Below are 27,978 nucleotides of genomic sequence, written 5' to 3'. Positions count from 1 at the left end.
AAAAAGCCAGACACAAAGGACCAATGATTCAATAGCAGCTTGTACCCTGAAACTTATAAGAAAGTTGAGCAACATGCCTGAGGCCATAGAGATGTGAAGAGGTGTCCAAGTCACTAAGGACATCTCCAAGAAAGAAATGGTCATCTTGTAATAGTGAAGAACTAAGAATGGAGAACTGCTGTATTGAGTCAGATTCTTGTTCCATGCACTCTAATGTGCTTTCTTTGACAGGATCCTTTGTATGGGCACGTGGATATCTTCTTTAATATCAACCTCCAAGAGTGAGTGAGTAATTTCCTCTCACATCTAAATTCCTGAGCTGCTACTACATCTTATACATGAATTGATCTGAATTGCTTCTGTATAAACACAGCAAAAAAATTTGATATTTTATGTAAATTGTTTTCAAGTTTGCAAGAGTCTTAAAAACTGAAAGCATTGATATATATGTAGCTAATACACCGGTATCGCTATTTGGAGGAGCCTTTGTCTGTCAGTGGAGAACAATGGGTTCTAAAAATAAACCAGAATGTAGAAAAAGAATAAAGGTTTTGTCTTTCTCCATTGGACTGTGTTCAAGAGTTCAAGATTCAAGTATTGTAGACACTTAGATGAATGTAATACTTCTGTTGTAGCCTTTGGGTCAGACAGGCTCCCAGCATTATCTCCACCATCCCATAACTACTTCTTGATTTCCTAAAGACCAGGATTTTGGAGAACCCTAAATGAGGAGTAGACTCTAGTAAGGAAATGCTGAAGTCGGAAATGTGACACATTCCCTTTTATTGTTTGTGGACATAAAGGCATGAGTATTTCCACTAACTTTGTAGAGGTAAGCTCCATAAAGGCAAGTAGTTTTCTCTTGTACTCACTAACCTATCTACAGAATCTAACTTGTTAGCATGGTTTGTACTCAGTGATTCTAATCCTCACTATTTCTATGAGATAAGACTCAAGGCTCAAGAGACAGTATGGCTTAGATAGTGATGTTGAGCAAGCCAATTTGCTTTCTGCCTTTAATTCAATAAGAAGCAGTAGAAAATAAAGAATCAAATATCAAATAAAATATTTTCAGCAATCATGAAGCAGCGGGGCGCTGTTAATTGGCATCCTACCTTTTGTCCTATTACATTGTTTTTTTCCAAGTAATTTATTATTCTTTTTATATCAGAATACATAATTTGACATATTTAGGTTTTTCTAAAAGATACTACTTCCAAACAGGTCAAATAAACAAGTAGTTGAATGCTCTCTCCATTCAAGCTTATTTCTGCTTTTTTAAAACAGATGATGATTGAAGAGTCCAAATCTGAACTAAAAAATACAAGGTGTCAATCCCCATCTACAGTTCTAACCCCCCAAATCTCTAACTTTTAAAACAATTCCTTTGGTGACAAAACCTTACTTGACATCTGTGTTATGTAATATATGCACCGTATTACTTTTTACAAAATCTAGAAAATCCTGAATTCCAAAAATAATTGAGGGGCCAAGAGATTTGAAGAAAAAGTCTCTGTGTGTATGTGTGTGTGTGTGTGTGTGTGTGTGTGTGTGTGTATTTACATTTAAGTAGGGGAATTAGGCAAATCACAATCTCTCCAGCATTTTCATGATTTGGAAAGTAAGGGGGTTAGACTAGATGCCCTCTAAAATCACCTGGACAGTAATTAAATTCTAGGAATCTTCCTGATCGGTTTATATCCTGAAACACACAACAACTTGTGTTCAATTTTGGATTATGCTCAATTTCTATAAAATTCTGGGCATTTAGTTTTGCCCATAACATGTGACAAGCGCACATTAGATAACCTCTGCAACCAGGTAAGTTCATTCAGGTTTAGTACCTGCTGTGCCAAACACAGAAGATATGCCTTCCAGAATGGTCTCGTGGACAGTGGGATGAGAGAGGACAAATGCAAGTGTCCAAAATGCAACCTTAACAAAACAAAACAAAACAAAAAACATGTATCACACAATACAACCTTCTTTGACAGTGAATAAAAGCATACTTAGTATTCACCAGAAACATTAAAAGAAACCAGGAAAATGTTTAAATTAAACTTAAAAGCATGCTAGTAAGGAGCAGTTTTGGAAACAACTAGATTTTATGAACAAGAGAGATGTTATAGACCTCTGAGAGGTCAAATCTATACTTTTATTCTGTCACTATAGTTTAATTCTGTTGTTTATATAGATTATCTTTACTACAAAATGAAGGATTCTTTTTACTAATACACATTATAAAATATTATATATGCATACATTAAATATTCAGAAACAGCAAATTATGACACTTAAAATGTTAATCCAAATGAAAATATTTTTTAAAATTTAATTTTCGTGAAATAGAAATGAATGAGCAAATCATATATTCCGCAAATAAAATATGGTAATTTTCAATAAGTGCAGAAAAATATACCTCAAATCCCATAAACTAAATTATGAGAGTACTCAATATCAAAAATAATGGTCCTTTCACACCTGAATGTTACTGAACATAGCATGCTTGCAAATTCTCTCTCTAGACCAAAGAAAATTATTTCACATCTTTCCTCATTGTGGTATTACAAGGTTAAAATTATACTGCCATATATTTCAAAAATTAACTTTCCACTAACTCGGGTAGATGTTTTTGTTTCTATTTTTATTTTTTTAAGATTTTATTTATTTGACAGAGAGAGACACAGTAAGAGAGGGAACACAAGCAGGGGGAGGGGCAGAGGGAGAAGCAGGCTTCCCGCAGAGCAGGGAGCCCGATGCGGGGCTCGATCCCAGAACCCTGGGACCATGACCTGAGCCAAAGGCAGACGCTTAACGACTGAGCCACCCAGGCGCTCCTGTTTCTATTTTTAGATTACACACTAGAAGAAACCTGTATAAAATCAATAAAAGAAGTTTGGGTTTCCCTTGCCTCTTTTCTGTAAACACGTATTGTAAAAGAAATTTCATCTAGGAAAATCAGTCCTGAAAGACTCCGATATTACATATTTGAAACACTTAAGTCTTTTTGTTTCTTTTGTGAGGTAACTTTAAGTACCTTTACATAATCCCAATACTCCCCTCTATGGCCAAAAAGGGAAGAGCAACTGTCTGAAGGGAAGCGGTCAAGTAAGCCAAATTCAATACTCCTCATGGTTTTCCGCCCTGGGGCATGAAACCCACTGGTGCCAGGGTAAATACGGTACCAGAGAACCAAGGCCACCACCATCTGGAGAGCCTCTTTCCGTGGCATGATTCAGAGTACCGAAGACTTACTCTAGACATTATCCAGTCCATTTTACAGTAGAAGAAACATGCTCAGAGAGCTCTCTTCTCCTGTCTCCCCACTCAGGCCCCTGCTACTATTATCTACGGATGGAAGTGCTGAATTACTGGATTTAATTAATAACCACTCCATACTCAATTCATCTCATTTAAAGGGTCAAAGTTCATACTGGGGGAAAAATAGCTTAGTGATAGCACACAGATTTTCAGTTATACAAAAGAGGGGTTCAGAGTTATACTAAATAGTGCTTAGAGTTTTAGAGATTCACAAAAATTGGGTAATACTTATTTCATAATGAACACAAGGAATTCAGCTAAATTATAAATGGCTGTACAAAGGTGCTATTTATCATTTTTAAACTTGGCAAAAAACTCAATTACATTTTTTTAAAAAGAAGAGTCACATAAAAGACAGGTATGAGTAAATAAGAAATTTACATATATTACTGAAACAAACAAGAATAAATGACCTTGGGATCTTTGCATACTCCCAGTTAAAAATTGCTCCCCAAAGTAGCAATTAGTATTTTGCCAAAGGGGTCAGGTCTATGAGGCCTGCTCAAAAAGGAGAAGGGCCACCTGGCTCACTGAACTTCACAAGCAGCCACTGCAATTCTTTTGGAGTAAGAACAAAGGTGAAAGGGACAAGGAGGAAAGCCCTGCCCAGTAAGAGAAGATGAAATGGGTATGTTCTTCAGCATCATTTATTCCTCCATTCAAAAGAGATTTAACAAATACTGATGGAGTCTCTATAACAGGTCAGACAGTCTTCTACAATCATGGTAAACACAAACATGTATAAGATATCATTCCTGCCCAAAGAACTTTCACATCTAGTTGGAGATATGAAATAAAAATCAGGAGAAAAAAGAGCTAAGTGTACAGGCAATGGGTGGGACAGACAACACAGGCTGTGGGAGTTGAGGGTGAGGCGAGGTGGGATGGGGGGTCATGGGGTCAGGATTCGGAAAGAGCTTGGGAGAAGCGATAACAAAGATAAAATGTCAGCGGTGAATTTCGTTTTGGAAAAATGTTCCTAAAAATTTCATTTGGCAGGAATTTCTTGTAAGTTGGAAATGGTTTTCCCATACAAATGATTTCACTAATTATGGTTAATATTTTGGGCCAGTCTACCAAGGTTCACCTCGACCACAGTGGAGCCTTCTAGTGATCTGTCCTGTCCCCAGACTACCTCAAGCCCTAGCTCTGAGTTCCACGGGCTTTGAGGCAGAGCCCAGAATGGGAGAGAAGAGAACCTGACCTGGGCACCAAGAAAGACCAGGCCCCACCACCTGTCCAATGGCGGGGCTTTTTGGGGTTCTCTAAGTGTTGATGGGAGATCACAGAAGCCAGATAGCAGTGGCCACTCCCACCCTGGGGCATTTGAGTGGTCCAATTTTGGAAGTCAGGGCAGTTTATTAATGGGCCATTGAAAGTAATGATTGAAATGATGGCCTTACTTTTTATAAAAGAAGAAAGCTAACATTCATTGAGCACCTTCTTTCTTCAAGGGACTGTCAGCCACTTTCCATATCTTAAAAATAATAATGCTCATGACCATCCTATGAGGTAAATAACATTCATCCTATTTTATAGATAAGAATACTGAGGCTCAGAGAGGTTAAACACTTGGCTCGCTGTCACCCAGCACTGGGATTTGGCTTTGGGCCTGACTCTAAAGCCTTTCCAGGGTCTCTGCCTGCACACCAACTGCTTCTTGGAGGTGCCAACGACAGCCAGCAAAATGGAACTCTCACTAATCATCAGACACTTTCTTTCTGAAATTCATTATTTAAATCCTTTCAGGCCGGTGCCAGGAACAAATTCCAAAGAACTGACTTCCCCGGAGTCAGATCAATGGGGCTCTGTGTCCCTTTCTTCTGGAGGATCTCTCTAATGAGATCTTGAAAATTAATCCTGTGACAGGAGTGGCTGTTTTGTTGCTGCTTTGGGAGCTGTTCTGATGTTCGCCTTTTAATTTTGCTATAGCTTAATCAGTATCCCAGAAAACAATGCAAAGAGAAATCAGGGCATAATATCAGAGGTACATAAAGAAGGGGAAAGGATTAGACGATTTTTATTTGCCCATGCCAGATGAACTACATATGGCAGAGAGGCCAGAATTTCTATTTCTGCTCTTTACCCAATCAGTTTTATAACACGTGAAAAGAAACTAGACTATCAGTACTTAGAAAGCCTTCACTAAGAGGAAGGAGAAATAAATAATACCTGAAATATCTCATTTCTATTTGTTAGAAGAAAAAAGAAAATGGCCACCTTTATCATTAGAGATGGGTTGAATATTCCTGTTCAGTAGAAAACAAATATGTAAAAAAGGTCACCCTTTAATTCCTCAAATAATACCAGTGCAGCTTAAGCTAATGTGAGATCCTCCCTGATGTGCATCAGGCAAGAAGGGGCAGACATATCACATGGCTTTAATCTAGTTCATAACAGCTTTAGAAAGAAACAGTTAAAAAGTGTCTGCTCTCTTTAGTATTGTGAGTTCCAAAGTCACCAGCTCCATTCATGGGGAATCTTACAGGACCAAGACGCCAAGAAACACAAACAGGAATGGTGTGCCGAAGGAGAATGGGTAGAGGGGAAGACAAAGAACTAATATTCACTGGGCACCAGTTGGGTTTATGTCACTGAATCCTCACAACAACCTTGTGGAGAAAGGAGGGTTACCATTTATTATGTACCCAAGTCCTAGGACCATATCAGGAGTTGTATTATCCCTTTGTTACCCATGAGGAAATGGAGGCTGAGGGTTTAAATTCTCTCCATGAGATTCTATAGCTCTGGCGGGGGTTATCTTGATTCAAGCCCAATTCTATCCCAGACTATCCATTTACCTACTCTCTCCCCAGTAAAATGTTGGAGTCAAGATTTACTCATCTTTGCAGCACCAGTACTAAGCATGTTGCCTGACAAAGAAAGTACTCCATAAGCAGGTGTTGTCACAACTAACCCCAAGGTGCAAGCTTTTCCCTTAGCCTGCTACACGCTTGCCTTGCAGAGGGCAGAATTCACTTGACATCTCTGCTCTGCCTCCTTTGTGATCTTATCAGATTTCATTAGGCATTCAGTTTTGTTTTTCTAGCTCACAACCAAATCCACTGTAGCCTTTTTCTTTCCCATAATCAAGAAGTGAAAAGACTGAAAAAAAGAAAGAATAATGAAGGAAAAAAAACTGAAATTGCAGTAGACAGAAGTGTAATCCTTACTTTACTAATATACTTACAGGGACAGCATTGGACAGAGAAGCCCAAAGTAATAAGAGCCCATAACTGGGGCTCATTTCTTCCTTTCTTTCCGTCTCTACGATATCCAGCATAGCCTGCATTAATGTCTGTTAAAAGAAAGACATTTTATCAAACCACAGCTGTGTGACAAAGAATGATGTTAATAAACAAAGACTGTGAATTTTTCCTTAATCTCAAATATATTATTTCTGCCATTCCTAGGTCTGCAGCTTGAGGCATGCTAAGGGTTTTATACACTTACCGGTAGCATAGTAATTAGGAATAGGGACTCTAGAGCACAACTGCTTTACTGCATTGGTTCAAATCCTGGCTTCGTTTTTTTTTTTTTTTCTTAAAGACTTTATTTTTTAGAGCAATTTTAAGTTTACAATAAAATTGAAAGTACAAAGAATTCCCATATAACCCTTACCCCCACACATGCATAGTCTTCCCTACTTAACAACTTTCAATGGGCCATTGAAAGTAATGATTGAAATGATGGCCTTACTTTTTATAAAAGAAGAATTTTTTTTTTTTTTACCATGGATCAAGGACATTGACACATCACAATCACCTAAATTCCATAGTTTACCTTAGGGTTCACTCTTGGCATTGTAAAATCTATGGGTTGGGACAAATGCATGATGATATATATCCACCATTATAATGTCATACAAGTTATTTTCACTGCCCTAAAAATTCTCTATGCTCTGCCAGTGTATCTCTCCTCCCTCCCCAACAACCACTGATCTTTTTCCTTTCTCCACATCTTGCCTTTTGCAGAATGTCATATAGCTGAAACCATACATTATATAGCCTTCTTAGATTGGTCTCTTTCACTTAGTAATATACATTTATGGTTCCTTCATGTCTTTTCATGGCTTGATGGCTCATTTCTTTTTAGCGCTGAATAATATTCCATTCCCTAGATGTACCACAGTTTATTTACCTATTAAAGGGCATCTTGGTGGCTTCCAAGTTTTAGCAGTTATGAATAAAACTATTATAAACATCCCTATGCAGGTTTTAGTGTGGACATAAGTTTTCAAGTCATTTGGGCAAATATCAAGGAGCACAATTGCTAGATTTTATGGCAAGAATATGCTCTGTTTTGTAAGAAACCACCAAAGTGTCTTCCAAAGTGTCTGCACCATTTTGCATTCCCATTAACAATGAAGGAGAGTTCCTGTTGCTCCACGTCCTCACCAGGAGGTGAGCTGTTGTCAGTGTTCCAGATTCTGACCAGAATGAGTGTAGTGGTATCTCAGGGTTGTTTTCATTTGCATTTCCCTGAAGACATATGATGTGGAGCATCTTTTCATATGCTTCCATCTTCTCTCATGGATTGTGCATTTGATGTTATATCTAAATAGGCATCACCATACCCAAGGTAAACCAGGTTTTCTCCTAGGTTATCTTCTAGTAGTTTTATACTTTTGCATTTTACACTTACGTCTGTGATTCATTTGAGTGAATTTTTGTGAATTGTATAAGATCTCTATCTAGATGCTTTCTTTCTTTTTTTTTTGTTTTGCATGTGGATGTCCAGTTGTTCCTGCACCATCTGTTGAAGAGTCTATCTTTGTTTCACTATATTGCCTCCTGCTTCTTTGTCAAAGGTCAGTTGATTATATTTAAAGGGGTCTATTTCTGGGCTCTCTATTCTGTTCCATTGATCTACTTGTCTATTCTTTCACCAATACCACACTATAACATTACAGTAAATCTTGAAGTTGGGTAGCATTGCTCTTTTGAAGAACTTTGTTCTTCTCCTTGAATATTGTGTTGGTGATTCTGGGTCTTTGTCTCTCCATATAAACTTTAGAATCAGTTTGTTGATATCCATAAAATAACTCCGCTGGGATTTTGATTGAGACTGCATTGAATGTATAGGTTGAGTTGGGAAGAACTGACATCTTGACAATATTGAATCTTCCTATCCATGAACATAAAATATCTATTTACATAGTTCTTTGGTTTTGTTCATCAGAGTTTTGTAGCTTTCCTCATACAGAGCTTATATACCTTTTGTCAGGTTTATACCAAGTATTTCATTTTGGGGAATACTAATGTAAATGGCACATTGTGTTTCTAATTTCATACTGCACACATTCTTTATTGGTACATGGGAAAGCAATTAACTTTTGGATATTAACTTGTATCCTGCAACTTTGCTGTAATTGTTTGTTAGTTCCAGTAGTTTTTTGTTGATTCTCTTGGATTTTCTACAAATATGATCATGACATCTGTGAACAAAGACAGTTTTATGTCTTCTTTCCCAATATGTGTAACTTTTATTTCCTTTCTTGATTTATTGCATAGGACTTCCAGTACTATGTTGAAAAGGAGTGGTAAAGAGGACATCCTCGCTCTGGAGTTCTGGTACCAATTTCTAATGTGTGTGTATATGTGGAAGGAGGAGTCCCAAACAACAATAAAAATACTCAGGACACTACCTGGGTGCCCTATAATTCAACTCAGTTCAACTCAATCCTGACACCATCTACCCAGAACTAGCATGAGGTTCTGCAGGTTAAGGGTTTTGTCCTACAAGACTATACCCTTTCTCCACCTCCCACCTGCCCTTCAGATGCCAGTCACAGCCCAGGTTATTACCTGTACTTTGGACCAACTGGGTACAGATTGGAGGTTCTAAGAGCCTCCTCCCTGGACTTCAGATGCCAGCTGCAAGTCTAGGCTGCTATCTGTACTTCCGGCTGACTGGCTGTATAAATCAGAGGTTCCCACAACCCCTTCCTCAGGTTCAGTTAATTGGCTAAAAGTGAGAGAAACATTTTATTTACTGGATTATTATTATAGAAGGATATGATGAAGGATTCAGACAGGCATGCAGATAACCACACATAATGATTTCATTTATACATAAGCACACATAAGTGTGTGTGTCTATATATACGTGTGTGTGTGTATATATTATATATATATATATATAATCTGAATATAGTATTGCTATAATTTGAACAAATTGTTACCTGTTAGATCAATTAAGAATAAGGAAAATAAATTTCTATTTCACCTTTACTTATTTCTTCTTTGATGCTCTTCCCTTCTTTATGTAGATCTGAATTTCTGACCTGTATTATTTTTCTTCTCTCTGAAGAACTTCCTTTAATATTTCTTGTAAGGAAGGTCTACTGACAACAAACTCCCTCATTTTCTGTTTGTCTGCAAAAGCCTTTATTTCTCCTTCACTTTTAAAGGATAATTTCACAGGGTGCAGAATTCCAGATTGGTGTGTTTTCTTTTTTTTTTTTCTCACTCAACTCTTAATATTTCACTCTATACTATTTTTGCTTTGCATGGTTTCTAAGGGGAAGTCAGATATAATTATTATCTTTGTTCCTCTATAGATATGGTGTTTTTTCCTTCTGGCTTCTTTAGGATTTTTTATCTTTGTTTTTTTGTAATTTAAAAATGATATGTTTTTGGTGTTTACATGCTTGGTGTTCTCTGAGCTTCCTGGATCTGTGGTTTGGTGTCTGACATCAATTGTGGAAAATTCTGTCATTATTGTGTCCAATACTTCTTCTGTTCCTTTTTCCCTTTCTTCTCCTTCTAGTATTCCCACTGTATGTATGCTATCCCTTTTACAGTTGTCCCACGGTTCCATAGTTTTTGGGTATTCTGTTCTTTTTTTAGTCTTTGTTCTCTTTGCTTTTCAGTTTTTGGAGATTCAACTGATATATCCTCTAGAGATTCTTTTCTCAGCTCTGCCAGTCTACAAATAAGCCCATCAAAGACATCCTTCATTTATGTTATATTGTTTATTATATCTAGCGTTTAATTGTGGTTCATTCTTAGGATTTCCATCTCTCTGCTTATATTGTCTATCTGTTCTGGCATGCTGTCTAAATTTACACATTAAAGCCCTTGGCATATTAATCATAGTTGTTTTAAAGTCCCGGTCTGATAATTCTAATATTGGTCTGTTCAGCCTTGTACTTGTTGTTAGGATGGAGTGGCAACTTCCAAGATCCTCACACGTGGAACCAGAACCTGGCTTAGTTAGTCAAGACCTGGGTAACATTGGACAAGTTACTTTAAGCTCTGTGTCTCAATTTCATCATCTATAAAATGGTCATAACATGGTACCTACCTCAGAGGATTGTTGTGAGAATTAAATCAGTTACTACCTATAAAGAGCTTAAAACAAAACTTAGTACATATTATCATTTTGACAAATTTTTAAAATAAACCTCTGCTTTTAGGAAAAGGCAAGCAACACAGAAACACAGATATCTGGAGCATTCCAGAGACAACCCTCCCCCATTTGCCATGAAGATTCTCAGCCTATACACCATGGAGAAAGCACTGCCAAGCCAGGATATGGTATAAATACCACAATATGCAGAGAAGTGATATTTGACTGGAATGGTGCCAACTAAGATCAGGGCCCCATCCAAGGCCACTGATGGTTGCTCTCAGGTCATCACACAAATTCCATGAAAGATTTATCTCCACTGGGAGGTTTCCCAGTCACACCTTTGTCAATGGTCATTCCCCATCATGGGGAAGAAATTCAGACACATTTTCATTAAGTTACTCATGTACTTTGAATCTTAAATAACTCAGGTTCAGGTGATAAAAATAATGGTAGCTAATGCTTAGTCATTGCTTGCGAAGGCAAGTACTGTTTTAAGTGCTTTGCAAGTATCGAACCATTCAATCCTCAGCACAATTCGAAGAAGTAGATACTATTATCTTCACCATTTCACATTTGAGGAAACTGAAGCACAATTAAGTTAGGGAACTTTGCCAGGACAGGTAGCTTGTCAGTGGTTGAGCTGGGATTCAAACTCTGTGAGCTTGGCCCTGGCTCCAGAGCCCACACTCTTAGCTACTGTGCTATACTGCCCCATGAGAGATACAGCCCACAACTCTCATGGATTAGGGATTAAGAGAATTGTATTGTACCATCATGTAGTAGTTTTGCTTCAGATCTTAGGATACATGAAACAACTGTTAGATCACCATCAAAGAAAATACAGATGAGAGACTAGTACTGTGACTTACAAAGACATATAATGTTTCAAAAGTGATTAACCACTCTAATCCTCAGCTTTCTGGTTTTAATAATCCCCAGTTTGCTGGGTATTAGAGTTGCCGTGAAAAATAAATGAGTCACGAATTTGTGAAATGTGTAATATTATGCCTAGCACAGAGTAAGCTCCCCATAAATGTTAGCAATGTCTTATTGTTATTGTTACTGTAACAATGGGCTAGCAAAATTGAACATCATTTAAGTATAAATTTTATTTACTGCTAGTTTCTATCATACAACATAAATTATTATAACACCAAGTTTACATCTCATGGAAAATCCTATACATGGATTTCATTCTCTGGATATGCTATTCTGGTGAAATCTTCGTTTTAAATGAAAACACTAGTTTAATACATATCTAGAATAACAAGGGAGAAATCACCACACTTGATGTTTATAATGTGATGAAATGTGTGTGTGATATTTCCAAAAAACAAAAACTTCTTCCAGTCTTCTGCTTAACTAGGCCATTGAAATCTACTTATACAGAAGACAACAGAATCTTTTATTTTCTTCTTAGACCACATTTAAAAAAAAAATTGGGTACAAAACACAAGCTCAGTGTGAATACTGCTGGAAGAAACAGAAATGATACATAAAAAAATGAAAACTGCTCCTGAATGTTCAAACTGAGTTCTGTCCCAAAGTCTTAAACAGTGGATTAGCTTCAGCAAACTTCAAAATCTGTCTTTATTCAAATAGAGAGTTAGAGTACGTATGATTAAAAATGCCTCATTTCTTCAGAGTAGGAAAAAGAAATGCTACTCTAGAAGTACTGTCAGTGGAGTGTTTTAGTTGGGGCATTAAAAACCCTATTTGTCAGGCCCATCGATTACAGATCTATCTGGGTGCAGCTTTTATACACATGCCTCTTCACCCCTAAATCCTGGAAAATTATGCAAACAAAAATGTGTTTGTCTGGGTCTGTTTGTAAAATAGAATCCTTAGCTGAAACACTGTTTATCAATGTGGGGCATTCCAGAGTAGCTTTCTATTCCCTTTATTCAGGTGGGAGATATCTAAACATTCATACATCCCTTTTTTTCTGAAGCAATCTTCCTCTCCAGTGTTAGGTAGAGTTGCTTGTGATAACACTTGCTATAATTATGAAAGGCAAGCGAACAAAAACACTAGATATCATCTATAAATACTAAAAGGCCTGATTTTGGGGGCACCTGGGTGGTTAAGCGTCTGCCTTCAGGTCAGGTCATGATCTCCTGATCCTGGGATGGAGCCCTGTGTCGGGCTTCCTGCTCAGTGGGGAGTCCGCTTCTCCCTCTCCCTCTGCCCCTCGCCCCTGCTTGTGCATGCATGCACACCCTCTCTCTCTCTCACTTCCTCTCTCAAATAAATAAATAAAAATCTTTAAAAAAATAAATAAAAGTTCTGATTTTTAATGTTAAACACACGGTATAAACCCTTATGTAGTCCTCACTACTCTCTAACTGCTTCACAAATATTAACTCATTTAATCCCCACATTCTATGAGGTAGATGTAGAAATTGAGCCAAGAGGCCAGGTGCCATGCCCAAGGTCATGAGACTGGTGACTGGATTTGAGCCCATATTCAGACCAAGTGAATCCCAGTCTCCGAGGCGGCGAGGGGGTCTGGACAATCAGGTAGTTTTCAAAAGCTCCCAGAGATTCTGATGAGCAGGCAGGGTTGAGAACTTGTCATTACACAAGCATCAGAACCACCTGGAAGGCCTATGAAACCACAGACTGGTGGGCTCCACCCCAGAGGCTCTGACTGAGTGGTCCCCAGGCGATGTTGGTACCATTGGTCTAGGACCACACCTGAAGAACCACAGACCTAGGATACTTGGAACAGTGGCTTCCAGTGCCTTGCTTTTCAAATTATACCTTACTACCTCCCTTTATTTGAAAAGAGAAATAATTAGTGGTAGTGGCATCAAGAACAAAGTCTGCTTTGCAGAGCTCTGCTATCCTTGTCTAATGTGCCATAACTCCCACCTGTCACTGTTGACACGACTGTATAATATATAAATCAATAAAAACCTCAGCACCTTGTTATATGTTGTTGTCTGTAGCCTTAGTTTTTTTCTTATGTAGAAGACTATTAATACCTACCTCATCGTTATGAGGTTGTTTAATAGAATAGTGTAAAAATCCAACACAGTACTTGACACAAAATGTTACCTAAATAATCTCATGATTTTTGACAAAAAAATTATTTTAAAAATCATAGCTTATTACTGTTTTCATCCCACATATTTTAACAAAAAAGCTCAGGGATACTTACCATGGAATTATCTTTTGCAGATCTGTATGTTTTCATATCTGGAATAGTTTTCTCAAAAAGTGCTAAAAGCCACTTTTTGGATTTTGACCAGTTTCTAGGCGAGAAAAAAACATGTGCATAAATTAATTTGAAAGCACATCAGGAATAACAGGTCATGGCGTTAAAGGGGGAATATCTATGGAATTATAATTATTTCTCCAAATTTCTTCAGTTTTTCTAGAATTTCATTCGAGGTCTACCTTCAGACTTACTAGATCACAAGGAAAATCAAGGGGGTAGGCAGCCACATCTTAGTGGGGTGTTTTGCAAACAAATGTTTGAATCCCTATAGGATTGGCATTGAATAAAAAACAAAGACAAAAACAAACAAAAAAACAGAGCCCATGACCTGCTTGTCCTACTTTTACTCTGGCTGTTATCAGTTCCTGGAGGATGAAGAACTAGCACAGGGACAGGTGCTGGCTTAAGTCAGGTAAAGCAAATTGGCTATGATCTTTTTCATATTTTTTGACCAGTCACCACTATAGACCAACTGCTAAGACATTTAAAAAATCATGTGTTATTTTACATTCAAACCCCTGAGGCTGCTGTGAAAAATACATTTGACCACACCTCCTTTTGGCTCAGGGAGAACAAGGACAACCACGGGTCACACTTGATGATTTAGCATGGTTCCAAACTATAGCAATGAATGTGATCATAATAAGCAGTAAACAGGATAAAAGGCCTCAAAATAAATTCTTTGTTTCATTCTCATATCTTCTCTGTCTCTCTCTTACTCCCTGTTAAATTTTTGCTCCTCAAAATAAGAAAAAAAAAAGGAAATAATGCATCTTTCTTCTTCAGTTCCTTCGTCAAGTCATACACACACCAAAAACAAACTGGTCTTAAGAAGTAGCTTCTGTCTTTTCCTCGTAGATGCTGCTCTCTCTACTTAGGACAGGGAAATGAGACGGGTATGAATTGCTGGGAGGAGCTTGGTCAGTGAATTAATTGTAGGGAAGAGCTCTCTACCTTAGGAGACATTCTGGCATCTGGGACCCGTACTCAAAACCTTCATCATAAGCTTGAAAATGCTGATAGAACTCCCTGATTTTTCTCTCATCTGTGGGAAACAAACCTTTTTTAAAGAGTATATTCATTGTGACTGGATAAAGGAGATTCCTACAAAGAAAAACACATAGAAAGTCAGACCCAATGACCAAAGAAGAAAGGCAAAGAACACAATAAAGGGCATTATTTAATAGCTATATATTAGGGGTAGATAATAATATGTGGCAGATTCTTTTGGGAAAGAGTCACTCTTGAAAGGTTTTAATATTTGCTTACTGTGGTCAAGATAACTTAGGGGTAACTGAAACTGTGGTTCATTTATCTGAAGATTTTAAAATGCTTTCTAAGCAAGCATTGTTAAATCCTGACAAACATGAGATGATGTGCAGAAATAAATTGATTCAATATAATTTCAACGAGTACTTATTTAGCAAATAATAGCAATAATTAAGATACAGTCCATGACTTTAGACAGCAGCAAAAGAGAGCCAAAGAATCAGGGCAATACTAGTTACCAAATATGCCAAGCTCTCACAGGATCCTACAGATTTAAACTACTACACATTGAAGTATAGTACCTATCATCATTACGTTTTGCCATAAGTGAAAAATGATTACTGTGGCATCCATAAGGGAAAGAATATCAAAGATTGTTAATATGACCTAGATTAGTACACTGAGTACTGTTTGTTTCAGTTTTATTTGCCATCCCTTCCTCACTAGAAAATTTTCAGGATCTCCTTCCCCCAAAGTTTCAAAGATATCCAAGAATTTGCTTGGTTTTATTGTAGATACTGGGCATGCTAAAAGTTTGGTTGGTTGCTTGCCTTGTTTTGTTTGTTTGTTTGGTTTTTTCCTCTCTCTCTTTCTGGACCTCTAACAAAATATTAACTGTTGTTCTTTTTATGAGTCTGAACTATTGAATCCTGCCTTCAGCATCCCAGTATCCCACTGAGATGGAAAAGTGCCTAACTGGTAACTTCAATTTACCAAATCTCCTTATGCGTTGGAAGAATTTTTCTCAAGGTTCCTAGGCCCAGCCCTTACCTTTGCCAGAAAGCTTCAGAACATGGCTGAGGCCACTTGACTCCCTCCAGCACCCTTCCCTGTCTCACCTGTCACTCAGCATCCCCTCTAGGTAGGTACATTCTACATGGCATGGAATAACTGAGGAGAAATTACTGTAAATGTATTAAAATGATTGTATTGGCTCACCTTAAAATTGGAGTGCTAATGAAAAATTGCTCCATTAATTAAAATGTAAAAGATTAATATAATCTCTTAATTACCTAGCTAGATAGACTTCATTAATCCACCAGATAATTTTTAAAGTTCAATGCACAGGCTTCAAAGTTTTTTATTCCAAAAAACCTCCCAAAACAAAAACCAACAAGATCAAATAATACTAATGCATCTATTTACCTTACTAAGTTGTTCAGCTCCATCGTCCCATGAGTGCCTAAGTTCTCCAGTTGCTCATTTAATTCTTCAGTCAGTTGTCCAGTGAGTTGATATAGGTTGAAAGTCCCTATTTTCCCTTTCATCATGATATAAAGTTTTTCATGCAGTGTTAAAAAAGTATTCTTTGGAATTGATGCTATAAACAGAGAAAACTATTTTCAAAAGAAGCAACAACTCCTTGAAGCAAACAGTCAATCTACCTATACTACTACTTGGTCAGTAGGGACTGGAGCCAAAGTCTTCCCAGTACATAAAATCACCTCCTGCAAGTAAAAGGAGGCAAAGATTCAACCTATCCCATGAGATAGTAAAAGTCTGTAGGGAAATTCACGTTCAGGGGTGATCTACAAATGGGTGATCAGGAGGGCCTCCCTCTGGGAAACACAAATCTGGTGATTTTTATTTCCACATTTAAAAGCTTTCATTGGCTTCCTACCCTTAACAAAGTTTACACAAGGCCTTCCACCATCTTTCTAGTTCTCCAGTGATATTTCCAGACCTTTCTCCCCACAAATTTGTATCTCAGGTACAGCATGATATTTCCAATATTTATATTTATATTTCCTCAGTACTTTTATTAGACATTCTATCTGCTCAAAACACTCTCTCCTTGACCAACTTCACCCCATTCCCACACACCCACAACTACAAGCCACACATTTCTTCTGCTAACTTCGATTTCTCCTTCAAGTGTCTACACTTCCTAACCCCATGAGGAGCTTTGGCTCCATTACTTCCTTTGTATTAGTGTTCACATTCCTTCCATGATACACACTACTGCTTGAGTTCGGTTAGTAAGAGTATGAGTTTTTAAACTCATTCTTTTGTATTTTTCTTTAATCCTGTCTTATTGTCTGTAAAGTAACTTTTACAAAAAATAGTTTTTAGTTTTCTAGTTCGTCAGCCTATTATGTGTAGGTTACATTTTGTATAAGTTAATTAAAAATAATTCTTAATCTCAGGAAACAAACTGAGGGTTGCTGGAGTGGTGGGGGATGGGAGGGATGGGGTGGCTGGGTGATAGACATTGGGGAGGGTATGCTCTATGGTGAGCGCTGTGAATTGTGTAAGACTGATGAATCACAGAGCTGTACCTCTGAAACAAATAATACATTATATGTTAAAAAAAAAAGAAGATAGTAGGAAGGGAAAAATGAAGGGAGGGAAATCAGAGGGGGAGACGAACCATGAGAGACTATGGACTCTGAGAAACAAACTGAGGGTTCTAGAGGGGAGGGGGTAGGGGGATGGGTTAGCCTGGTAATGGGTATTAAAGAGGGCACGTACTGAATGGAGCACTGGGTGTTATACACAAACAATGCATGGAACACTACATCAAAAACTAATGATGTAATGTATGAGATTAATATAGCATAATAAAAAAATGTAAAATTAAATCTCCAAAATAAATAAATAAATAAATAAAAATAAAAATAATGTTTCGATTTCCCAAACATACATCTTCTCCTTAGTAGGGGGATATATGAGAGGACTGGGAGGCTGGCTCAAGAGCACATATTAACATATTTTGTCTATTAAAATAGAAATATTTAAACATGAAAATCCCCAGAGGAGGCAGAGGTGAAAAAACTTGATCATTTCCATGCATCCCTGATCAGTGAGTAAGTTGGCATATTTTTCTGGAGGGATATGTGAACTTACAGATCAAGAGCCTTCAGACTTCAAAATATTTATATTCTTTGATCTGGAATTCCATAGTTTAAATACCGAGAAGCACTAAATAGTCAAAGAATTTAACCAACATGTTGTGATCTTCATGCGGACAAGAAGAAATAACCATCATGTTCTTGGTCACTGACAGCTTTTAAATTTTGTTTTGTTTTGTTTTAATGGCAAGAGATGCATGAGAGGCTACATGAAGAGGAACCTAAGAAAGAAGCCAAAAAGGAAACCAAGAGAAAGAAGCCATAGACAACAGAAGCAAGCATAGACATCAGGGAAGCAGAGAAAGAATCGGGCACCAAAATGAAACAGCTCCCCATTCTTAGGAGGACAAATGGCCTCAGCACCGCATGTTTGCAGCCTGGGAAGAAATAAAATGGACAGTTACACCAGAAGCTTGCTGACAAATACAATCCAGCAGTCTCTGACAAGGGAGAACAAAAGGCCACCAATTACATGAGGCCAAGCCCAACTTACCTTAATAGCCCTATGGAATGTGTCAGGAAATGCCACAGTAAAGGGCGTACTAAGCAGTGGAATTCTACTGTCAGTGAACAGAGTAGCAACATGTGATCAAGCCAAGAGCTATAGCCTGTGAAGCATTGTCTACACAGCAGCAGAACAGAGTGAAGGACTTCTTGGGAGCTGTAACAGGATACAGATTCCAAATATTTTCCAAAGTAAACAGCAGTGGGGTAACCTCATCTCTTACCCACATCTAATTAAGACTTACATGAGGCTGCCAATAATTTGTTTTTCAATGACCAAACTCATCAGATACTCTTTCTACCTTCCATCCTGATTTTAAAGAGTAAAATAAGGAAGGGGCTGTCAACATTCTTGATAGAGGAGCGAGGATATGATTGTTAACAAAGCTACTCTTGGACTCCGATGTTGTATTTCAAACAAACTATCTGAAAATATTCTTTACCTGTACGATAGACGGGCTTTTGCACTGCTAGTTCAAAATTTACTTCTTTGGATTTTAGAAACACATTAATTCCCTCTTCTTCAGTAACAAAGGTCATACGGGTGCCCATAACAAAGACTGTAAATACTGGTCCATACTGAAAGATAACACAAATACAGATATTAGTAAGGATTTCTAATAAGTTACTGGGCCATGGATTATGCAAGAACCCTAATGCTGAAGTTATAGTCAAGATACAAATTATTATGATTATGTATGATAATTAATTATAAATTTTGCTGGATTCAGCCAAATCTAAATTATACAAATCATAATTTATTCTGTCCTAATACTTAACCTTCATTTTGATCGTTATTTGAAACTTCCTTTCTTGTAGTAGGAAATAATAATTAGAAATAATAATTTTTTTTAAAGATTTTATTTATTTATTTGAGAGAGAGAATGAGAGAGAGAGAGAGAGAGAGAGCACAAGAGGGGGGAGGGTCAGAAGGAGAAGCAGACTCCCCATTAAACAGGGAGCCCAATGTGGGACTCGATCCCGGGACTCCAGGATCATGACCTGAGCCGAAGGAGTCACCCAACCAACTGAGTCACCCAGGCGCCCCTAGAAATAATTATTAGAAATTATGTCAAACAGTGATATTTAAACATTGTTTTCCAGATATCAGTAGGGTTACGAGCAACTCTAGCTCAGTTTTGTCTAAGAAAAAGATACAAAACAGCTGACTTAAATCTGTGGTCACTCAACAATGTCCTGCAATCCTAAAAAGCTCTCTAATGTGTTCACTTTCTCACTTTCCAAAATTACTATTTCCCCTGGATACCTGCCCAACCCTCTCCACTCTGAGATACCTACCGTTCCTGCTTTCTAACTCACTAGGAAACTCAGGCAATCAAGTAAAAGCACTCACAACTTCTTACCACCAAATCTTGCAAAGATACACATTTGTACCCATTCTCTGTGCCTCACCCCAGGTTAGCACAGATGAGAGGTCCTGCCCCTGTGAAATGCCAGTGCTCCCTCACTTTTGTTATGGATTCTACGTTCTTGCCTTCTCTTCATTCTATGTCTATGCCTCCTGTCATCCCACATCATCAGATGTGCCCTCTATGAGATTACCAGCAGCCTACAAACACACGCTAGTCCTGAGTTTGATTCCAGGAAGTCCATGACTTTATTGGGAGGCTTCACTACTGGGTGGAGACTGCCCTCCCAGGGCTAGCCACTTCTTGGAGAGAGCGAAGGGTTCAGCCAGCCAGAAGCATACCTTTCACATGCAAACCAACCAATCTTCAGTCTATATCCCCATCTACTTCCTTATCTTATGTCACACACCAGTATTTCCCCTGCCCAAAATCATTCCAAGGCCAGGTACCAGGCAACCCGAAACCACCTGTATAGCCCAAAGCCCAAAAGAATTATTCGAAGTAGCCAATCCTAAATTGTTTTCCCTGCCCTGCTTCGCCTTTCCTGAGGAAGCCCCAGTAAAGGCTCAGGCACAGGCTTTCCTCTGGCTGTTATCTTCTGCCTCCTGACTGATACCAGTGCTTCTCCCTGTGGCCCTGCATGGCCTGCAGAGGCCCCCCTCTCAGACCCGTGAGTATAACAAACATCTTCCTTCCAACCCCTCCTTCTCATTTCCTCCTGTGTTGGCACTAACTTTACACTACCACATCCAACATGTACGTTCTTGGAGCAGTCACCCATACCTTCATATCCTGTTACAGTTACTGTAAGTATTTCAGAACATTATGCTTGTCACTACTCCAACATTGCAGTCATTTCTAGGTGCCCCTGAAATGGCACATGATCATTCCTACAACCCATTGTTGGGCTCCATCAGGCAACTGTGGGCATGAAAACCATGAAGCCACCAAACAGTGAAGTCTCATTTTCTTACACTGGTGATCCAGACGTCTGCATGACTTTCCAGTATTACTTATCTACAATTACTTGCTAATCAATATTTAGAAGATGAATAATTTCTACTGTTTTAAGTTTTGTACAAATAAGAATTCTTAACTTTCCATTAGGAAAGTGGCCTATGTAACACATATAGGTACCTGGACCACAGTGTAGAACAGCCAAGTTCAAACACACTGAAGAACTGACATAACTGCTGATGCAAGGTATTTAAAATAACTTATGGCAAAAGTGCACTGTACAAATGATCATGTCCGATGTTATAAATTCTATGGCAGTGAGGGTGTATCTGTCTTACTTGCTTGGCTTTTGTCCTCCTTTGTGCAATGTCTGGATGTTATGAAGCAAAGGCAAGTGCATACAGTATGTTGTAGAAATGGTGCTTGTGTGTTGTTTCATGAGCATTTTATTTTGAGATAACAATAGACTAATGTGCAATTATAAGAAATAATACAGAGCAACCCCATGTATGCATTACTCTGTTTCCCCTAGTATAAACATGTTGCAAAACTATCGTAGGCCACTGATAGTGATGAAGTCAAAGTACAGAATATATCCATCACCACGAAGATGACTCAAGTTGCCTTTTTATAGTCACACCCATTTTACTCTCACCGCCACCTCTTTGGTTACCCTTGACAACTACTAACCCGTTCTCCAGTTTATTTATAATACTGAATTTCAGGAATGATATACAAATAGAATCAATTGTATACAAATAGAAGATGAAAAGATGAATATTTGGAATAATGGAAACTTCAGCGGATTGGCTTTTTTTCACTTGGCATAAACATCTGAGATCCACCCAGGCTGCTGTATGTATCAATAATTCATTCCTTTACATTTCTGAGTAGTATTCCATAGTATGGATGTACTACAGCTTGTTTAAACATGGTTGAAGAATGTTTGTATTCTTTTCAGTTTAGGACTATTACAAATAAGGTTGCTACAAACATCAGTGCACAGGTTTTTGTGTGAACGCATGTTTTCATTTCTCTAGAAGTGGAATTGCTGGCATCTGTGTGCTTCCTTGTTTAAAAAGAACTGCCAAAGTGCTTTCCAGAGTAGTTGTCCCACTTGACATTTTCGCCAGCAATCTATGAATGATCCAGTTTCTCTCTGTCCTTACTAACATCTGAGCGCTGTCACTCTTTTTTATTTAGCCATTCTGATAGGTGTGTAGTGATATCTCATTGTGGTTTTCATTTGCATATCCTCAACTGGCTAATGATGTTGAATATCTTTTCATGTGTTCATTTGCCAGCTTTATATCCTTTTCAGGAACTTGTTCATGTCATTTGCCATTTCTTCAGTTGACTTGTTGGGGTTCTTTAAATGTTGAGTGCAGAGAGTTCTTTCCATATTCTAGATAGCAGTCTCTCATTGGATATGTGGCTTGCAAATATTTTCTCTCTGTCTACAGCTTGTCTTCCCAGTGTCCTAACAGGGTCTTTCACAGAGCAAAATCTTGTAATTTTCATGAGGTCCCATTTGTCAGTTTTTGTTTTTATGGATTGTGGTTTTGGTGTTCAGTCTAAGAACTATTCTTCAGCCCCAGATTAAGAACAGTCTCCTTATTTTTTTCTAAAAATTTTATAGTGTTATGTTTCACATAAAAGTCTGTGATCTATTTTGAATTAATTTTTATATACGACTCAAGACTTAGGTCAAGGTTCATTTTGTTTTGGTTTTGGTTTTGGTTTATTGGTGTCTAACTGCTTCACTGCCATTTGTTGAAAAGGTTACTTTTATTTCATAAATTGCTTTTGCACGTTTGTCTAAAATCTATTGGACATTTAGTGTGTCTATTCCTGGGTTCTCAACTCTGTTTCATCGATCTCTGTATCTATCCCTCCACCCGCATAATCTTGATTACTGTAGCTATGTAATGAGTCTTGAAACTGAGTACAGTGACTCTTCCCATTTTATTCTTTTTAAACTTGTTTTAGCTATTCTAGTTCTTTTGCCTTTACATATGGATTATTAATAATCTTGTCTATATCTACACCTTACCGGAAATTTGATAGAATTTGCATTAAACTTGTATGTCAATTTAAGGAGAATTGACATCTTTACTATGTTGTCTTTTCCAATCCATGAACATGGTATGTCTCTTCATTAAGTTCTTCCATTTCTTTCATCAAGGTTTTCTAGTTTTCATCATAAAGTTCTATACATGTTTTATTAGATTTACACCTAAATATTTCTTTCTCTTTTTGAGTGACTATAAATGGTATTGTATTTTTAACTACCATTTGCACATGTTCATTGTTAGTATGTTGCGATACAATTGATTTTTGTATGTTGACTTTATATTCTGTGATCTTGCTGAATTTACTGATTAATTCCAGGAGATTTTTTGTAGATTCCTTGAGATTTTCTAAGTAAACAATCACATCATCTGCAAATAGAGACATTTCCATATGATTTTTTTTTTTCTTGCTTAATTGTACTCACCAGAACTTCCAGCATTATGTGAAATAAAAATGGTGGCAGTAGACATCCCTGCTTTGTTTACAATCAGAGATGAAGCATTTATTCTTTCACCATTAAGATTGAGGGGCACCTGGGTGGCTCAGTCATTAGGCATCTACCTTCGCTCAGGTCCTGATCCCAGGGTCCTGGGATCGAGCCCCGCATTGGGCTCCCTGCTCCACGGGAAGCCTGCTTCTCCCTCTCCCACTCCCCCTGCTTGTGTTCCTTCTCTCACTGTATCTTTCCCTGTCAAATAAATAAATAAAATCTTTAAAACAAAAAAGATTGAGGTTAGCTGTAAAATTTTTGTAGATGTTCTTTAATAAGTTGAGCAAGCCTCTAGTACTACTTTTCTGATAATTTTTAAAACTCATGAATGGGTGTGGTATTTTGTCAAATGCTTTTTCTGTACAAATCAATATGTCCATGTGCCTTTTCTTCTCTCACCTGTTAATATGGTGGCTTGCACTAACTGATTTTCATATATTGGACCAGTCTTAAATCCCTGGAAGAGACCCATGGAGTCATGGGATCTATAATTCCTTTTATATATTGCTGGATTTTATTTGCTGATATTTTGTTGAGGACTTTTGCATCTGTATTCATAAGGAATACTGATCCGCAGCTTTCTTCTTTTGTGCTGTCTTTATCTGGTTTGGTATCAGGATGATCCTAGCTTCATAAAATAAACTTTTCTATTTTCTGGAGATTGTTTATACAATTGATGTTAATTCTTCTTTAAACATTTGGCATAATTCTCCAGTGAAACAATCTGGGCCTTAAGATTTCTTTTTTGGGAGTTTTAAAATTATGAACCCAATTTCCTAACAAATATAGGGCTATTCAAATTATCTATTTCATACTTAATAGTTGTGGTAGTTTGCGTTTTGGGGGGGGAATTAGGTCCTTTTCATCTAAGTTGTCAAATTTCTATGTGTAGGGTTGCATATAGTGTTCCCTTATCATCCTTTTGATGTCTTCAATGCTATGCCCTATTTTATTCCTGCCATTAATAATGGTGTCTTTTTTTTCTTTTTCTTGTATGAGGTCTTTCAAAGTTATTGATCTTTTCAAAGAATTGGCTCTTTCTTTCACTGATTTTTTCTGTATTTTTTTGTTTTCACTTACATTGATTTCTGTTAATATTTCCTTCCTTTTTCTAGTTTGGGGTTTACTTTGCTCTTTTGTGGGGAGGGGGTTGACAGAGAAGCTTTGTTCATTTCACACTTATGCTCTTTTATAATGAAAATATTTAGTGATAATAATTTCTCTCTCAGCACTGCTTTAGCTGTGTCCCACAAATTCTGATAGGTTGCATTTTTATTTTCTTTCAATTCAGCATAATTTTTTATTTCCCTTGAGACTGTCCCTTCAATTCATAGATTATTTAGAAATATGTTGTTTGTTTCCAAGTGTTTGGAGCATTTCCTGTTATTGATTTCTAGTTTCATTCCATTGTAGACAGAGAATACATTGTATGATTCAAATTCTTTTAAATTTTGTGGGGGTCTATGGCCCTGAATATGGTCTATCTTGTCATATCCCATAGGCACTTGAAGAGAATACATAACCTCCTTTGTTAAGTAGAATGTTCTACACATATTCATTAGATCTTTTTTGATTGGTGGTCTTTTATATTCTAGCTGATTTTCTATCTAGCTGTTCTACGCATTGTTCAGGTTGTTGAAATGTCTAATTATAACTGTAGATTTGTCTGTTTCTTCTTTCAGTTCTAGTTTTTGTTTCACATAATTCACAGCTCTGTAATTTGGTGCATACACATTTAGAATTGCTAACTCTTTGTGGCATATTGACCCCTTTATCATTTTATAATGTCCCCCTCTGTCTCTGGTAATTTTCTTTGCTCTGAAGGTACTTTTTCTGCTATTAACATAGCCACTCCTACTTTCTTTTGAATAATGCTTGCACAATATATCTTTTTCCATAATCTTGTTTTTCACCTGCTTATCTCATTGTATTTGAAGTGAGTTTCTATTATACATCATATAGTTGCACCATTTTTAATCCATTTTGCAAATATCTATCTTTTAATAATTATATTTATATCATTCATAGCTTAAATTATTGATATATTAGGGTTTAAGTCTCTGTTATTTTATTTGTATTTTTCTGTTCTCCCTGGTTTTTGTTTTTCTGTTTTATCTGCTTTCCTGTGTGTTAGTTGAACATTGTTTAGAATTCCATTGACTTATCTGTAGTATTTTTAAGTGGACCTTTTTGTGTAGAATTTTTTAGTGATTACTCCTGCTACTACAGTATATATACATAACTTATCATAGTCAATTGATACAGCCACTTTTTGAAGTTTTTAATTTTAATTCCAGCATGGTTAACATACAGTGTTATATTAGTTTCAGGTGTACAATGTAGTGATTCAACATTTCTACACATTACTTAGTGCTCATAAGTGACTCTTTAATCCACTTATTTCACCCTTCCCCCACCCACCTCCCCTCTGGTAACCATCAGTTTGTCCTCAATACTTGAGACTCTATTCCTTGGTTTGTCTCTATCTCTCCTTTTTTTCCCCTTTGTTTGTTCGTTTTGTTTCTTAAATTCCACATATGAATGAAATAATATGGTATTTGTCTTGCTCTGACTGACTTATTTTGCCTAGCCTTATACTCTTTAGCTCCATCCATGTTGTTGCAAATGGCAAGATTTCATTCTTTTTTTATGGTTGAATAATATCCCATTATATATATATATATATATACCATATGTTCTTTACCCATTCATCTGTGAATGGACACTTGGGCTGCTCCCATATCTTGGCTATTGTAAATATATTGCAATAAACATTGGGGTGCATGCATCCCTTTGAATTAGTTTTTGTATTTTGGGGGTAAATAGCCAGTAGTGCAATCACTGGATAGTAGGGTAGTTCTATTTTTAACTTTTTGAGGAGCCTCCGTCCTGTCTTCCACAAGGGCTGCATAGTGTGGACATTTTACCATTTCAAGTGAATCTCCCTTTATATCACTTTATCCTCTCCCATTTGTAATGTAATACATACACCTAGGACAATATCAAGCAGTGTTATAATTTTTGCTTCAGCCACCAAACATAATTTAGAAATCACAAAAGGAGAAAAAAGTCTATTGCATTTACATATCTTCTGTTTACTGTGTCCTTCCTGATGTCCAGATTTCTTCTTTCATTCGTCCCTTTCTGTTTAGAGAACTACTTCTAGTCATTTGTTTAGGATAGTAGGTCTTCTAGAAGAAAATTCTCTTAGTTTTCCTTCAACTGAGAATGCCTTGGCTCCTCAATTCCTAAGGGATATTTTTTGCTGGAGATAGGATTCTAGGTTGACAGTTCTTTTCCTTGAGCACTTGAAAATTGGTATGCCATTCCTCCTGGTCTCCATGGTTTCTGATGAAGAATCTGCTATAATTCCAGTTTCATTCCCCACTATGATAAAATTCCATTTGTCTTTTGCTGCTTTTAAGAATTATATTTGTCTTTAGTTTTCAGAAGTTTGTCTGTCATTTGTCTTGCTGTGGACTTCCTTGGGTTTATCCTGTTTGGGATTAGCTTAGCTTTTTGAATCTGTAGGTTCATGTCTGTTGCCACATTTGGGAAATTTTCAGCCCTACTGTCTACAAATACTTTTTCAGACTCACCCTCTTTCTTTTCTGTTTTTAGGACTCTGATGACATGTTAGGTCTTTTACAGTCCCTGAAGTTCTGCTCATTTTTTTTTTCAGTCTATTTTCTCTTTGTTTTTCATATTTGGCAATTTTTATTGACCTATGTTGAAGTTCACTGATTCTTTTCACTCTTCTCCATTGTGCTGTTGTACCCATCCACTGAGAGTTTTTTTTTCTTTTTTAGTTATTGTATTTTTCAGTTCTAAAATTTCCATGTTTCTTCTTTGTATGTACTATTTCTTTACAGACTTTCTGTTTCTATTTTTTTCATTTGTTTAAAGCATGCTTACAATTGCTTGTTGAAGCATTTTTATTATGGCTGCCTTAAGATCCTTGTCAGATAATTCTAGTATCTCTGTCATCTGTTGATTGTTTCTTCTTATTTAAGTTGAAATCTTCCTGGTTTTTGGTATGAGGAGTGATTTTCTACTAAAATCTGGATATTTTGGATATTATGTTATGACACTGCATTTTATTTAACTCATCTTTTTTCCAGGCTTCTTTTGGCATTATTCTGGTGTGAGAAGGGGAATGCCACCTCATTATTGCCACATAGGGGGATAGAAATTTAGGTTTATCACTCAGCATGGGGAGAGGACTCCTTGTTCCTGCTGGTTGAGGGTGAAAGCAAGTCTCCCTACTAGGTTCTTCTTGTATCACTCTGGCTGGGATAAGAAGGGATTCCTCATTATTGCTCCCACACGACCTCCACTGGCCTGGAGGTGAGAAGGTGTTTGAGGAGTAGCCTCTTTCTTGCTAAGTGGTAGTGAAATTCCTGACCCATCTTCTAAGGCTCATGGGTCACCATTCCAGTGAGTAGGAGGGGACTCCTTGTTATTGCTCATTGGTGGTATGGCCTGTGCTCTTGGAGTGGTCTCCATTAACACTGCAGTGGGGATGGCCTCATTATTGCTGAACAGTATGGAAAGTCATGACCC

General features: G+C 37.3%; 1 protein-coding gene across 2 annotated transcripts in view; it reads right to left on the bottom strand.

The window, feature by feature from the left end:
- Window positions 1–27,978, bottom strand: part of CYP39A1 (cytochrome P450 family 39 subfamily A member 1) — an 87,344-nt gene that overhangs the window by 53,888 nt on the left and 5,478 nt on the right. For both annotated transcript variants that reach the window (XM_036112962.2, XM_036113036.2), the window contains exons 2-7: window positions 18,969–19,104; window positions 16,316–16,490; window positions 14,855–15,004; window positions 13,841–13,934; window positions 6,512–6,619; window positions 1,845–1,935 (exon numbers count right to left, since the gene is read on the bottom strand). In XM_036112962.2, coding sequence (XP_035968855.2) covers window positions 1,845–1,935; window positions 6,512–6,619; window positions 13,841–13,934; window positions 14,855–15,004; window positions 16,316–16,490; window positions 18,969–19,104 — 754 coding nt within the window. The remainder of the gene's footprint in view (window positions 1–1,844; window positions 1,936–6,511; window positions 6,620–13,840; window positions 13,935–14,854; window positions 15,005–16,315; window positions 16,491–18,968; window positions 19,105–27,978) is intronic.

Source organism: Halichoerus grypus, chromosome 9 (assembly GCF_964656455.1).
Source record: "Halichoerus grypus chromosome 9, mHalGry1.hap1.1, whole genome shotgun sequence".
NCBI lineage: Eukaryota > Metazoa > Chordata > Mammalia > Carnivora > Phocidae > Halichoerus > Halichoerus grypus.
Note: the sequence above shows the minus strand (reverse complement) of the source record. Positions and strands in the feature narration are given on the sequence as shown.